The sequence below is a fragment of the Helicoverpa zea genome, chromosome 8, assembly GCF_022581195.2.
Source record: "Helicoverpa zea isolate HzStark_Cry1AcR chromosome 8, ilHelZeax1.1, whole genome shotgun sequence".
NCBI lineage: Eukaryota > Metazoa > Arthropoda > Insecta > Lepidoptera > Noctuidae > Helicoverpa > Helicoverpa zea.
In genome coordinates this window covers 1,666,652-1,684,027 of record NC_061459.1, presented here as the reverse complement: position 1 = coordinate 1,684,027, position 17,376 = coordinate 1,666,652, and the positions used below count along the sequence as shown (strand labels likewise).

General features: G+C 34.2%; 1 protein-coding gene across 9 annotated transcripts in view; it reads left to right on the top strand.

The window, feature by feature from the left end:
- The window catches only part of LOC124632735 (glycine receptor subunit alpha-4), a 52,997-nt gene that overhangs the window by 20,769 nt on the left and 14,852 nt on the right, over positions 1-17,376 (top strand). For all 9 annotated transcript variants that reach the window (XM_047167694.1, XM_047167693.1, XM_047167692.1 and 6 more), the window contains one exon: positions 16,446-16,522. In XM_047167694.1, coding sequence (XP_047023650.1) covers positions 16,446-16,522 — 77 coding nt within the window. The remainder of the gene's footprint in view (positions 1-16,445; positions 16,523-17,376) is intronic.

Below are 17,376 nucleotides of genomic sequence, written 5' to 3'. Positions count from 1 at the left end.
TCACTTCCATTCATCTTCATGCTGATTAATGAGCTCAAACTATCGGTTAACTAAAAGTTTGTGGTGTGCGGTTACTCTAAGGCTAAAGGCTAAAAGGCTAGGCTATTCATTAAAAGCTACTGTTTAAACACCAGTGTGGCGTGTTGGACTCTATCGGTTCTTATCAGCGAAGGTCAGAAACGTCGTTTAGATTAGAACCTGTCTCCACAATCGGCATTACACTCGCGGCCAAACTACGTGATAAATGACCACCTTAAAGCAATGCAGTGTTTGTTTGGTAGTTTGTAATAATAATTTAGTTTGGTGTTTGTATTTTGTTATGATGTTGTACGTTGTAGGTTTGGTTTAAACACATCAAATTGTGAGCGCTAATTGGTTAATGATAATCTTTTTGTGGTAACAAATTCAATTATTTATAATTATAATGAATTTTCAGTTATAAGTTTAAATTCAGTTAAAAACTTATCTCGGGCAACCATGGATCTTTATTTACCATTACAGTACTTATTTACCGAATTTCCAAGATACACTTACGTACCTCCTGCTAGGTACTTCAAGACCGAAGCACATATCGCCAAATTGCGCTTACTATAAAGACTCGAAGAATCGTAAAAGGCAATAAAAATAAACAATTACTTAGCAAACACAAAACCTAAATAATGTCCTCACATTTATAGGGAACAACAATAAAAATACAGGCTATTGACCGAAAAAAAGGTTCAATAAGAAAATAACTATATCGAAAGCCATTACTAGAACGCCAAGGACTTGATATACCCATTAATTTTGTAATACACTTTCGATTTGACAAATTATTATTATTATGGACAACTGAATTATACATCGAAAATCAATTTCGTTATTGCTTTACTTATTTATTTTCCTGTCAAGCACTAACAGAGTTAGGTTATTAATGAAAAAGTCTATATTTTATTTTATTTTTCTGTTCCCTTTTTCTTGGCTTAAAGTGTTCTAAGTTCAAGGTGAAATGAGTTCTATCTATCAATCTGGTCGTTTATTCTGAGGTGTATTGTGGGTTTATCTTTTAAAGGTAACTGTCGTAATCTTTTGGCTGTTTTGCCACTTTATGGGGTAGAATTAGATTAAAGTCATTTATTTACACTGTCACACTTTTCCTGTTGAAGAAATACCTTGACTATCAACGGTAAAAAACCCAACAGTAGACATCCTTGACTTTCTTTTCCATAAATTTTCAAAAGTAGTTTTGTTAGGAAAACTTCAATTTTGCTACTTTCAGGTTAAAGTTCCTCAAAATATACTATTATGTATCTAGTTCGATATCGTAGTACTTACAAGTTAAACTTTAAAGAAAATCCAGAATATTAATTTCCTAATGGCAGGCCTATAACGAGACACTAAACTTTATTGTCATTAGAATCTACGGTTTCCAAATCGAGACCGATTCCTTTGAAACCAAGTCGCCTATAGTCTATACCACAGACTAAACTCTATAATAGACTCTAGTGTCGGTGCTGCAATATTCCTAGAATCGTCTATTCTTGTCAACGTAGGCTGGGCTTGCTTTGTTTGTTGAACTGATTAAAGGATCCCACACTACCACGTGCCATAATTCAGAGCGATGCGTCTAAATACACAAGGGTCGACGTGACAAAGTCAATGATAAGAAGGAATTCCGACAGCTTGCAATTATGTACAGTGCGGCTATATTCGGTTTCTTCTAATCTAGTCGCAAATTGTGTGATAACATCAGATAGAAGAATATGGAAGGAGAAAACAATCTGCGCTGACCACAAATAAAATTGGGATAAGGGCAGGAGGATGATGATGATAATGATGAGTAACATAGCATGAGAACATTTAATTTTCTTTCTGGCCCGTGACCACATGCTTGTGGTGTACACCGCACCGCGTAGAGTAAAAAGTTAACGGAACGCGAACAACTTTGGTGACATCTTAGCATTAATAAAAACTGACACGTACGCACTTACAACTGGCGCATAGTGGTAGTGTGTTATCCGCCTTAACTACACATAGATCTGCATTCTATTCTGTGTCTATTCTGTGTGTGTAACTCCATTTCTGTTCTCTGCAAAGTCCTTGTTTTATGCCCGATATCCTCATGAATTTAAAACTGCTATTTGAATTACGATCTTATTCTCGTATCTTGATTAATGTTTAACTTTATAAAAATACTATACTCTATCCACGGAAGCAAGAGCTAAAAGGTAAACAAAGAATGACACTTTTTCAAGATGGCGGTATAACCCGACCGATGACAAAATCACAGATACTGCGAACATTTTACACAAAAATGTGACGTTTTGTCATCGGTCGGGTTATACCGCCATCTTGAAAAAGTGTCATTCTTTGTTTACCTTTTAGCTCTTGCTTCCGTGGATAGAGTATAGCTGTTTTGCAGCGGTTACAGCCAGCGTCCTGGGGAACTTCTTTCTGTATCCTGATAAAATATACCCTATGTTTTTCAGGGATAGTTTACCTTTTTGACGGTGAAAGGTTTTTAAAATCGCTTGAGTAGTTTCGGAACCTACAAAGAAACAAAAATGTTTCCTGTATATTATATTAGTATGAATTTAAAAAAAAAAAACAGACAGAGCTACTTACAAAGAGAGGTTTGTTCCCACTAGTTCTACTGCTTAGTTCTACCGTAGAACTAATGGGAACTTTTTTTCCCACTAGTTCTACTATTTGAGGTGTAACAAAATAGTAGAACTAGTGGGAATTATGGAGTTTATTGGTATTCCCACTAGTTCCACTGAACATTGGCAGTAGAACTAATGGGACATAATTTTGTTCTACTAGACAGAAGAAGTACAGTTGACAGCCGATAGTTGTGATTTTTTTTAGAGCTCAAAATCGATAGCAGTCAGAATAACTTAAATTTTTTTCATTACTTTCAACAAAAATCTAATGTTTTTATTTATATAAGTACTAGGATAGCAGAAATGAAGAGGAGCTAGTTAATCTTTTTGTTCTTTTGATTTTCAAAAACCACCATTGTGGTGGTGTTTGACACATTGATTAAAAAAAAACACACTAAAGTTAGTTTAGTTAAAAGGTTCTTCTAACCTACAGACAGACAGACATGTGTTGCTGGGGAGTTTGTTGCGCCACTTCTTCTTTCCAGCAAAAACACATAGGAAGTGGTGAAGGGTGGGCGTTTTGGGGGCTGTCTATTGTAAATTCCTGACGTTCAAAAAGTGCTGTCTTGCAGCCAAGTTTGAATAAATGATTTTTGATTTTTTGATTTTGATTTTTGATTTTGTTAGTTTGATGTGAGTGTTATGTTTGGAACTAACAGTCTTAATACAAAAGTTAAACATCTGTTGAACATTTGTCTAAAAATAGTGTGGCTACAAAAGGGACCTTAGTTCAACGTCGTTTGACATTTTTAGACAAGTGTTCAACAGACTATTAAAAGTTTTTGTGGTACGACGGTAAATGTCCGAATTATTTTGTAATTTTTTAAGTGTGTTTTTTAAAACGATTATTTTTGTTTGATACTAGCTTCTGCCAGCGGTTTCACCCGCATCCCGTGGGAATTATTTCCCGTACCGGGATAAAAAGTAGCCTATAGCCTTCCTCGATAAATGGGCTATCTAACACTGAAAGAAATTTTCAAATCGGACCAGTAGTTCCTGAGATTAGCGCGTTCAAACAAACAAACAAACTCTTCAGCTTTATAATATTAGTATAGATTTTTTTGCCTAAATCATAGGGCTGCAGTTCAAATAGCCAGTCTCTTCAAAGTTATTTTTGCGTTATTGTATACTTACATTTCTATTCAATGTGTATTATTTGTGTATTATTATAAACAATGTCTTTTAATTAGCATTAGCAGTGTTGTAGATAAATATCAATGTCTGATTTTAAACACCACCTAGCTCCTCTTCATTTATGCTGTCCTAGTACTTTTATAAAGAAAAACATTTATTTTTTGTTGAAATTCATGAAAAAAATCTAAGTTATTCCGACTGCTATCGATTTAGAGCTCTGATAAAAATCACAACTACAGATAACCACGGGCCACGGACACGGCGAGATGTCACCCAGGCGCGTCGACTGTACTTCTTCTATCTAGTAGAACAAAATGTCCCATTAGTTCTACTGCAAATGTTCAGTGGAACTAGTGGGAATACCAATAAAAACCATAATTCCCACTAGTTCTACTATTTTGTTACACCTCAATTAGTAGAACTAGTGGGAAAAAAAGTTCCCACTAGTTCTACGGTAGAACTAAGCAGTAGAACTAGTGGGAACAAACCCAAAGAGATTCCTGTAATATCGTTATCGTTAATTATTTCTTTTATTTACGTCATATTTTATTTCACAATTCATTAAAATATTGTCAGGCATTTTACTAATTTGTTTATATGTATTTACACGAAATGAAAATAATTCAACGAAAAAATAAATCCTTTAAAACAAAAATCAACTTCTGCTGAAAAAATATATAAATAAATTGTGGAAGCTTCAAATTTTACACTTAAAACTCGGTTTACAGTAGATTTACATTTATATTGAAAAGTGGAAACCGTTGAAAAAACAGTAGGAACGAATTACCGGTCTCTCTTGGGATTTTTTGTAAATGTTAATATCCCACAAATTGGATCTCAAAAACCCTACATATTCTGAGAGTATCCTTACAAATATTATAAATAAATGTATTTTTTTAAGTCTTTCATGCTACAGTGGCTGAACCAATTGAAATCGGTGTAAGAATATGGTTATAGTAATCCTTTATTTTATTTTTGTAGGCTAACTAACTACGAAGAGTCATAGTGACGTCATATCGACAATTCCAGGAGTCAAGCATTAAAAAACGCAACGGCACCAAAATTTGCGCATTCGAAAAGTTTGTCGGACTCATCGTAAGGAAGGCACTCACAAAGTCTTAAATGTATATGTATCAAAAAAAAATTTGTTCGCCGGCCTGGGGACTATATTGTTCTAGTGTGGACTTATCACAACCTTTCAACCCTTGAATAAACTATTGTCTATAAACAAAAGCTAATCAAAGTGAAAATCTCAAACCCATTTTAACCTGGCTAACACGAAATGACATACGAAGAACAAAACCCTACCGCTGCCGGTATCGTATCAACTTGATTTATGATATGAAGTGACCTTGACCTTGAATTGTCATGAACTGAAAACATCAAACACGCCTTTCTTTCGTAATCACTGCAGTGATTGTTAGCGTAGGAATTAATGTTTTCGTGACAGTTTTAACTTTGATAATAACTTTGTTTATGGTTTTCAACTGGTGTATTGTTTTGTATTTGTGAAATTATGTTGATTTTTTATGTACCGTAAAGGTATGAGTGTGAGTGTGTGCGTGTGTTTGTTACTACTTCAGGCGCGAATAATTGGAAGGATTTTCATGAAACATAGCCATAATGTAGCTTACACATCATATGGGCTAGTTTTTAGTCTAGAAAATACTGTCCTAAGGAAGTGCGTGAAACTGGTGATGGAAACTAGTTAGAAAATAAGAGTATTCTTAGTAATTGTTTGTATTACAACTTAATATTAACAAAATACCACACGAGGAAATGAAACAGGATTGAGAGGAAGTCGCGTGTCGAAAAAAAGATGGATATATTGCCTGAATGATGACATGAATAACACTGGAGTGAATGTTAGAATGACAGCTGAAAACATATTGCGCCGAGCGTGGATAAATTGGAAACAAGACAGGAAGAAGGAAAAGATGGAATTAAAATACCATGCCACTGGTGTTTACGAAGTATTTTTGTAGTATCAATCTTCGAATAATTTTCACTGAATAATAATCTACCTTTATAAAATTATTCTAATAGGCATGCCGATGAGGTGATCATGTTGAATTAATAAATGATAATTAATGCGCAATGCGTATATCATTAACAATTCTAGAAATTGGACTAATTCCACTAGTTTAAATCGGGTCTATTTAGAGACATAGTGTAATTGTATTAGCTAATGCTATCTTGATGGATCCTATACAAGATCTATTAGACAATAATACTAAGTAAACCATTTACGTACTATTATTAAGGAAGACAGGCAATGTAGCTTTAATTAATACTCATGTTCATTTCCTTCCTAAATATGTAAAACCTGCTATCGTTGCTATCGTCTATATGTGTAAAATATATATTTGATATTATAAAACTGAAGAGTTTGTTTAGGAAGGTTTACAAAGTTTATCTTTATATCCGGGTTCATGGAGAAGTTCCCACGGGACGTAGTTAAAACCGTTGGCAGAAGCTAGTATGTTATAGTACATTGTACAATGAATCAATCTTTCACTATTGTCAAAATCTGTGTATCAATAAAAAGCGAACAATTGAATTGACAACAAAGCTAACAAATTAATTAGTGCAACCATTCGTTGGTATTGTGCTTTTGTATTTTTGTTCATTTGTCACAGTTGTTGGTATTCCCCTTATGATTGTGAAAGGATGGATACTAATAACCAGTTTTGTTGTTTTATATTTGAATTGATAAAACAAAATATTTGAATTACAAAATATAGAAATATCAAATGGTTGAGCTTACCAATATACATAGTATACAATTTACAATCCAATTGTTTATTTAAATGGATAAAATAGATACCTATCAAACAACAATCACACAAGTGATTATATATAATTTTGAAACTCGACGTTTATTTAAGCGATGACTTACTCCTACAAACCATTTGAAAAATACTACGTAGATGACCAAATGATAGGAAGGTTTACGAAGTTAAATAAATAATAACTGGCCCACCTATGATATGACAGTTAACTACGTCGGAAATGACATGTCGCTCGACTAAAACATTTGTTTCTATTTCTGGACAGAAATGACCTTGACCTTGAACGATATAATCGTCGACAATTAACACTGCAGTGTAATCAACCCGTTTGGTGATTAGCTTTCTACTGTAGCCAATTTGCATATCACTTTAGATTAGATCACGAAATGTTATGTACTATCATCAAATACTAGATCTTGATGTTTTTTCCTAGATCTGGTAGGTAATCCTATTACAACCGATAAAATAAAGATTAGCTTCCGCAAGTGTTTACACCCTTATTCCGTGGTAATTTCTTCGTGCACCAGGATAAAGGTAGCCTTCCCCGATAAATAGCATAAATCATTTTTCAAATCGGACCAGTAGCACTGAAATATTTTTCCAAATCGAGTGTAGTGATTTCCGGGATTGACGCTTTCAAGCTAATGAACAAACTCTTCAGCTCCATAATATTATTAAAAATTTCAGAGAAATACCTTTGACTTAAACCATGAATGTTTCTGAATAAACCTGAACTCGGTTAAAGATTACGAACGCCAGTATTACAAAACGTATTTTAACAACAGTTCCAGTTAACCCAAGCCTTTTGTTTACAATGTCACAAACATTATACACTGAAACTTTGTAACTGTAATGTTTTGTGCCACACGGTGCTGTAATCATTAATTCATGAATTCTAAAAATGTACATACGAGTTCACCCGCATTTACCTGCGGTTTGAATACGCAGTCATTCTTAACTTTAGTACGGAAAACTTTTGTAATGAAAAGTAATAATTTATTTGAATTCAGACTTGGATTGTAAATCAACTTATTGGAATATGTAACTTTGTTGGAACACCTGCTATACTTCTAGTTTTACATTTGTAAACTTTATGATCAGCTCATATCTGCAAAATGTACAATTTAAACGCACGATTTAGAATAACTAATTTTTAACTGTGACAGGTACTTTTTTTTGACAAACAAACAGTGTTCCTTATGGAAATAAGCATTAAACTGAACTTTACATGCCACATTAAAAAGTGCTGCTATCTACCTCTAATTTAACACTACTACACTACGACCTTCCTCACGGCCAAGAAAATGGCCAAGACTTATTCGCAAAATTTCGCAAGTTGACAATGAACTACCTCAGTGTGTAACATATCAACTTGATTAATGAGGTCACCTGACCTTGGCTTTCAGTCTGCAATGCTGTTAACCATAGATTTATTTATTCTTGACCTGCGGTTAGCTTACAACGGATTTCGTTGTCAATTATGACCTTGGATACACCACGAGCATTTAGAGGGTTGGATTTTTGACCTTGAGCTATATTTTTTTGATACAAGGGGTGAATTAATTAGGTTGATTTTCGTGTCTGGCAGTTTGATAAGCTCATAAAGTTGGGGAAGTTAATTATAATAATTTGAAATTTTACAGGAAAGGGAACTTAAGTAATTATGTATGACAACAGTTTATCTACTGCCACATATTGGAACGTAATAATTTTTTAATATTTAAGTCTGCTTCAACTAAAATGAAAATTAAATATATAAAGAAGAAATTATATAAAGTCCTAACACGGGTCATAGGTTTGACTCCTTGCTAAGATAAAACTGCTATGTTTTTTAAACGAAGTGGAATTGCCACACTTAATTGATATCATGCTTTTACATTAAAATGAGTAAATGAGTAATAATTATGTTGGTGGCACCTACTTACATAGGGGTTAGGGGGCCAGTCTTGACCCACAAAACGAATGCTTCAGTCTAGCCACAACAAATAAAAAGTGAACTTTTTTCTCGGTAATTAAAACTAACAATCTATGACTAATATCAATTTGGTCATTATTTCATAGCGTTGACTCATCATTTCTGTCAAGGTTTTCACAAAAATTGTTATCGAATACATACAATGAAAAGATCGATAATTTTGTTTACTTATATGAAAACTTTTCAAACGTTATCATTTCTTTGTGTACTTTATATAAAACTTCTACGAGCGATTCACCCGCGTCCTATAGAAACTACTAAATGGGCTATCCAACGCTGAATGAATTTTTCATATCGGTCCTGTTATGTAATTCCAGAGACTCAGCCTTTCATTGCAAAAAAAGATGAATCTGTAACTTAGTAATCATAGGCGTCGTCCTAATTGGCAGCGATCGCGCGATGGCGCGATGCGTTTTTCATCTAAGACGTCGTCCTAATTGACAGCGATTGTACGATGACACGATGCGTTCTCGTCGTTCGATGAGTTCAAACATACAGATTTGCCTATTTGAACCTCGCAAGTGAGATAGTGAGATCGTGAGATGAAAAACGCATCGCGCCATCGTGCGATCGCTGCCAATTAGGACGACGCCTTATCATAGATAGTATCTGTGAGGAACAAAATGTAAAATACTAAAATATTTTAGCCACTTGAGCTATATATATAAAGCGAAAAAAGCAAACATAAGAACGAAATGTTATTTTTATTTCGACATTGAATAATAATCTTTATGTAAGTGCCTACACAAACTCAACTTCGTCATCTTGCCCAATAACAAACCAGGAAAGTATATTTACACTTAATATTACGTTCCCTTCCACAAAGCTCCGTTCATACCTCTCAAAGTTGACTGACCCCCTGACAAAACAAGATAGGAAATAAGCCTTATTTCTCACGAAATTTCTTCATTTTCTCACCCAGTTTTAATCTTAATTTTTAACTGCCAGTTAAAATAAAACCTAGAGCAAAATAAACGAAGTTTCCGTAAAGTGACTTCAATTAAATGAACCGCTGGTTGTTCAAATATCTTGGGCTAGTTACCTCCTGGAATATAACTTCATTTTACGCCTTTTCCCAGCAGCGGGACATAATAGGCTAGTAAGAATAATAATACCTTGATAGAACTATTGAAATATGATTTTTAAACTAGCTTCCTCAAATGTATGCGTTGTGTCTGTTGTCTGTGATAATTTTCGCAGTAAACTTCAGACGTTTTACCCTGAAAAACGTAGCAGTAAAGTTATTTTCACATTTCTAAGTAAGGATAATTATACAGCGAGTATTCATTCTAGCCAACTGTTATGTGTGAACTCAAGGGCAAAACATTTTATGTAGCGCAAAATGTAAACAAAGGAATATTTTGTTAGTAAAGTAGGTAAAACTTAGCTGGCAAACACTTTTTGAAGATACGTAATTTAATTAGCTTTACAAGTGGCGACTTAGGTACGGCTACTTTCTTTGTTATTTAGCTAGTACGGACCATGAAAGGTTTTGAAATGAGTGCATTCAAGTTTGAAAAAAATAATGTGTTACAGTAGTCTCTTTTGCGAACTTACGATCTAACTAGCAATTAACTCACAGTTCTCGCCAACTTTTTGTCATCACGAAACTTAGCGCAATTCTCTGCACAGAAACCATTTTTAGGTATCAGCTAATAAATGTGAGAGGGGTATACACCTTACGCGCATACTTACGTAGGTACCTACATATCGACGGGTAAAAGGCAAAAGGGGTCAAGCACCACAGATCATATTGTTCAGGAGAGTAAAAAGAAAGTTTTAAAAAATAATATCTCTTTATTGCTTTATTGAATCACATCACAATCTTCAGAAAAGTTTACTAAAATACAATGTTCTTTAATAATTTTACATCAAAATAAGCCTGAGATCAATAGTTTCAAAGATAGATGTCGCTTGACCCCAGGTTTTAACCATGTTTATCGCTTTCGCGAGGGCTCAAGCACCAATATCTAATGTTGGAATATTTAGATTTTGGCCTAAGCTCCAGGCGCTGGCGCGCGCTTAGTGGATCAAATGCAACGTAATGAAAATAAAATTATTTAAGAAAGGGGCCAAGCGCCAATTATGTTTAGTTGACAATTTTTACTATTGGTGTAAGCGACGTTATAGTTATTAAACAAATAAAAGAAAAATGGATACAAACGACATATTTACTTCTAATATTGTTTTTAAAATTATGCCAAATGACAAGGCGATACAAAAACGTAATACACAAAATGGTCCTTCAACCAAGCAAGGTAAAGTTGGTGTCGCTTGAGCACTTTTGGCAAGTATCGATTTGGCACTTCAGTACAAATAATTCTTTGGTGCAAGTGACTTTTTTTCATGCTAGGAAAACGATATTACGACCATTCGAAAGAGAAAAAATAGTGGAGTTGGGGTCAACAAAAAAGTTAAAATCGCAAAATGTGGCGCTTGACCCCTTTTGCCTTTTTACCGTCGATATGTTCTGAATTAAGATGCGAACTTTTGCGAAAACTGTTATCTCTATTATTTCTACTGTCGATCCAATTTATCAAAAAAATACATAAAAGTATTCCCAACACAATACATAAAAATAACTTCACAAATTGTTATAACCGACCTCATCAGCTTTTCAAATGGTTTTTCTCTCTACACTAACAGTATCAAATTGTAGGATTGTCAGATTTTTTGTGAAGGCTTAACAATTTCGTACGGAAACGTCCGGGAAACGGACGTTTTAAATCTTTAAACCTTGTGTATATTCTGGGCTTTTGAAACTAAAGTTCTTTGTTTACATTTTCTATGATTCGAGTGTGTGTAATATATTCTTTTGACCAGAGAAGAATTGTGTGTTAGGTAGATTTACATGTTGTTTTATGTGACGGCCTTGTGGTTGTAGCACCAGCCTCTCAAGTATGAGTGTGCGGAGTTGATTCCAAGTCAAGCAAGTACCACTGCAACATTGTACTTCCCTAGTGTATCTTTGACATCCATGACCGATTAAATATGAAGGAAAACATCTCGAGTATATCTGGGCTATAAACTATGAAATTACCAACCCGCACCAACTCTCTGTGCGAGAGGAGGCCTGTGCCCAGCAATGGGACAATAAAAAGAGCCGATGACGATGATGAAGAATTGTATTTATTTATTCAACCCAAAACAGCCACGTCATTATAGCATTGCTTAACCTTACAATGCATCAGCCCCAGCTACTATTACTTAGCCACAAGTTGAAACACGTTAACACCGACAAACAAACGACACTCAACAACTCAATGAATGACTTCCCAACAACTATTTCCCACAAAAGAAAAATGTACAAGAAACCGCAGTGCGAGCCCTTATTACTGTACAATCGATATAACTACGTCCTACGTAGGTAAGTTTTTTTTTTAATTCTATATATAGGCCCATGGCGTGCAATAGTCGTCAATCGATGCGGTTACCTTGGCCCGAAATTGGTACGTTTACCATGTTATTCATGAATTTGCATTTATATCATCGGTGAGAGGTAGGCAGAGCGCCAGGTATTATGGATTACCTCTAGATGGGTTAGTGTTCTTGTTCAGGGATTTGGTTGTTAAGTCAATAGAGTTTTAGGTAAATATTTGGTTGTTTAGCTGACTGTTTTTGATGAGCAGATTTAAATTTTGGGCTAATTATGTCCTAGTCAACATGTGTTCTACTTCTTCTCTTCTTGTTTTCTCGAAATGGATCCATTTTTTTTTTAATTTTCAAAACCGCGTTTTTTTCCATGTCCAACGGACTCCAACCTGAATAACAAATGAAGCCTATATCCATCTCCATTATGCCACCTATCCCCATACTTTTTATCACATTTGGTGTAGACGTTTTAACGTCAACAAATTACAAATAATGTTATGAAAAGGATTTTAATTCCAAGTTTCTTATTGTATTTCCGTCAACTTGACGTACCGTACCACGGTGAACTCGTAAAATATAGCTAGCTATGTTTGTTTAAACTAGCATCTAGATTCTCGTGCACGAAATGCGGGTTCATTAACCTAGGAACTCCTAAATGAAAATATTATTTTACTTAGTAGTTAGTACTCTTTAATTTACCGTTTATTGTATTCGACAGCGTGCGTGGGTGTTACGCTTATTTGATTATATTATCGAGATATAGGTTTGTATTGACTTGAACCTGTAACTCGACCAAGATACAGGAATACGTCTAGTTCAGAGCATTAACCCTAATCTAGGCTGTTACGCCTAATTGCAAATTGTAATATGTCGAAGAGCTCCATATAAGACTTATAGTCTAATTTGCATAAGTTTATTAATAAAGTAAGTCGCCCGGCTGCATATTGCAAAAGATGGCATTCAGCAATTTAATATAGACGTAGGTCTCCCAAATAACGCCAACCATCACGATCTTGCACAGCTAGGTATACTACTCCCCGCCACCCGTTCCCACGGATTATTTTAGCAGTTTAACCCACTAATGAAAGAAAATAAATACTTAAAAATGTAAATACAATCTCTACAATTATAAATTAACTTCAAACTTTGTTTATTTAACTGTAAAAATAGTCTTACTTCGTATAAATTTTATAAATACAGTCCGTCGCAATGCGTAAATCGTAGTAAATGACTGCGACATTCAAATGTACTGTCAGTTTTTATACAAGTTTTTCACGTTGACGCCCTCGGGTTTCCTTGTAATGTTACTGGATTTAAACGAGGAACGATTTATGGGCAGAGAAAATGTTTTATGTCATGTCATAATAAGTTATGTTACGATTGCGACAACTTGGAGAAATGAATGGGAAATTCTTCTTTTTGGGAAATTCTGTTGCCACTTTAATCCCGGTCTCTTCATAAGCCATACATTTATATTGATTTCTGACACTTACGCGAATATTAGACATTTAAATAAAACTACTTTTACGGATTTTATCGCGTTATATTATAATAATCAACAAAATGTAGGGTAGCTGTTTGTAACTAATATATCAAGACGACCAACACCTTAGTCTGCCCGTGACCATGGATGCTGTAAAGGATCCGAAACGTTGGGATTAAATAATATTAATATAACGCGATAAAAAAACTTTTTACAAAAAAATAAAACCGACTCCCAAAAACACTGAAAAGCAAAAAAAAACTATTCTTAGGTGCATCGGCCTAGAAGTCGGTGTCTAATGGATGTAACTAAGTTTATAACGCCACCGACTTCTAGGCCGATGCACCTAAGAATAGTTTTTTTTTGCTTTTCAGTGTTTTTGGGAGTCGGTTTTATTTTTTTGTAAAAAGTTTTTTATTTTTAGCTTTTCAGTGACAAGCATAGTTGTCACTATCCGCATGTCATATCCGCAGTGGAAAGTTCTCATCAATACGAACAATATAAGCCCAAGCACGAGGTAGTTTACATATTCAATTGTCGAGTTCCCTCGACCTTCGCTGGTCTCCATCAGCAGGTCAGCTTCAAACCTTCACTGTTGCAAAGGTCTCGTCAATACGAACAAAATAAGCCCAAACACGAGGTAGTTTTTTACACATTCATTGTTCAAGTTCCCTCGACCTTCTCTGGTCTTCATCATCAGGTCAGCTCCAAGCCTTCACCATTTCATAGTGTTATCAGACATGCGCCTTAGTGTCAAGTTTTTACCCTACGTATGCCTACGATTTTCGAAAGTTGCCCTCGATTTCTCAGGGTTTCCATCATCAGATCCTGACCTGGTGACTATGGGACCACCTGGGAGGTAAACCCTATCAAACAAAAAAAAAATTTTGCAAATCGGTCGAAGCGTCTCTGAGTAATCGGTGAACATACATAAAAAATAAAAAAAAAAAAAAAAGATCCCGACGAATTGAGAACCTCCTCCTTTTTGGGAAGTCGGTTAAAAATCCATACATTTATTTTATTTTCGGTTCCATTGCATTTTGAAGGGTATCTTTATGTTTGCTTCTTCAAAACAAAAATATGAACACGTCGATTAAATAATACAGGTACGACTATAATAATGAGAAGTCAATAATTACGTTGTATTTAAAAGGAGAAAATTTTCGTAATTAAATGCACAATTCACAATTAATTGTGACTTCATTCAAGGAATTGATAAAAAAATTATAGACAATTTATTTCCAACGTTATATATAACTGCATAAAATCATTCAAACTGAATAGAATGAATGTCCTAAACATAGTATTTAATTCTAAAAATTGACAACGACTACCATAGTTGTAGACTGAAACTTTCAATTTTATACTAAAATAGGTTAGGCATGCTATGCACGTAAACGTTAGCACTAAATTTAAATATACAACGCTAACTTAGGATAATAACAATTTTCTTTGACGTCATTACTTCAAAAAACCTCAACTACATCACCCTTATTACAAACAACATAAGACTCAAAATCGTAAAGAAAAATTGATCATTAAAAAATTCAGTTCATGTTCATTTCACACTATACAATAATGAGTCTTGTTTTAAGAATAATAGAGTTCAAAATTGAAATTAAAATAGCAGTTTTTTTAAGTACAAATATCAGCTAACTCGTAAAACTGAAACGGAATTCGCTAACTGCTTTAAATTCTAGTTTTATTAAGCCTAAAAATAGTACAGGCTGTTACATAAATTATGTGGGTATGTTTTTGTCTGTATTCATTTAGCCTTACAATAGAACTTTAGGTAACTGCTATATTTTCATACGTCTTTTAAGTACTCAGCTTATTATCAAAGCTATGAAATTGTTAAATGGAAAAAAGTAAATAAAAAGTCTAAGTCCAAGGCAAAGAAAATCGATGTCTATTCCTTAATTGTTTATTCCTCTATCATTTGCTAAGCTCAAGCTCAAAAAATTGCTACTTATTTTATCAATATCACTAATTACTTGTACTTAATTTACTACCATGCACAACTAAGAACTACAAATTATCTCGAAAACCATTTAACTTTTCGACAACGCAGCACAAACTTCCACAAGTTTACGATATTCCAGAACTTATATAGTTTTCGAAGTTAGACATCCCCTTATGGCTAAATTTATTTGAACATTTCCAAAATGTAGTTTTAGAGATAGGAAACTCGTATCTATAGTCATTCTTAATAATAAGAAAATGTCAAAGTCAGTCTGTTTGTCTTGAAATTTTTAAGTAACTACCTAAATGTATTGGAATAGTTTTAGGGAGATAGGTGTCAAAATAACTTGGAATATCTTCATTGAAATGTCATCTGTAATTGTATTTCTGTGATTTTGAAGTTCCTAGAATATGTACCTGTGTTCAGAAAACTTTATAAACTTTTATTTTAGATCTTCAAATAGTTACGAAGCAACTTCTCAGAGGTTATTTAGGTTCATAATTAAGTTGGGAAAAATATAAGTTTATTGTAAGTAGGAGCTCAGCTCCACATTGTACTTTTTTCGTTACAATATTTTGTTGAATAAAAAAACTAACACCGAAACATTTTTCAATCAGATAGTTTCTGAGATTAGCCCGTTTAGACTTCAGACATTTTTTTCAGCTTTATAAAGTTTATAAAGATAGTATATTTCACAAATCTCGGCCTTATAATATTAACGTTCAACAAAGCGGTTAATCAAACAAATTAAAACGCGCATCGATCATTCTAGAAGTTTGCATACGTTTCTAAGCTACTCGTATGACCTTTAAGTTCATTTTACTATATATTAAAACTGTAGTACTAATACAGTAAAAGCGACGCAAGAATCTCGAGGGAGAATGATTAACATTCCAATAAAAACATCGGGACATTTATGGAAAGACAAATGAAATTAGAACATTTTGTTGATATATCGGTAATGTAAAATTCGCTCCGTTTTGTGAAGCTTTTCCCAAATTATATACTTTCCAAAAGTTAGCCATGTAGTAAATAACTTTCAAAAGAAATACGTTATTAATCGCAATGTTTCCATTCTTTCCAGGCTCTGTAATGATGTCGACTCGAAGAGGAATCACACTCTGAAACCAAGGGTTGTGCTGCCTGAAAACTATGTCAAAGGTAAGCAGAATAATCCCTTTACTTAAGTTCTCATCACATAAGTTTACCGCTCCGAAGTTGGTAGAGACTGCACCACAGTCGAAAAAAAAAAACAAAACACTACTACGTATGAGCAAGACGTAAAATGGCTGACTTTATAGAGGCATTTGACGAAATTGTCTATTGTTTGTATGCCAGCAATGAAGTCATATCCAAAATTTAAATTTTTCATTCAAATAACTCCTTTGCAAAACTCGACTAACCTTGACATAGCTAAAATTTCCACTACAGCACCACTATTTTACTGAAAACATGCAAAAACAAACAGCTGACTCTATCACATAAGTAAACACTTAGATAAGGAAAACTCAGTCGAAATCTCTTCCCATAGAGAGGACATAAAAAGAGGGTCAAGAGCAAATATAGGAAAACACAAACATTTCCATGAATGGGACTACTTAAGACCATTACACGAACTCGACTGCTATAACATTTCCCCTAAGTTTCTCTACTGATATTATAGGTTGTGTTACAAATAGTACTTTCAGCGTACTGCTATAAACCAATCTATCACGTTTATCTGTTGCCCTTGGTCCAGCTAAAACTATTCCTAAGATCAAAAAGTTCAGAAGTCAGAAAGTTTGATAACCAGTCTTATCAACGGGTATCGGAATGGATGGGTAACTGGGTTGAGGAGGTCAGGTATGCAATCAGATGCATACTCAGCTGCATCCGAATCTGCATTAGATTGGCACCAACATAATAAGGCAAAACTTCGACGTCACTGAATTTTCTCTCAGAAAATATTAACTTTCGGATAGTAAGATTAGTAGCTACAATTTCCATGGTAGTTTGAAAGGTGAACCAGTAATTAA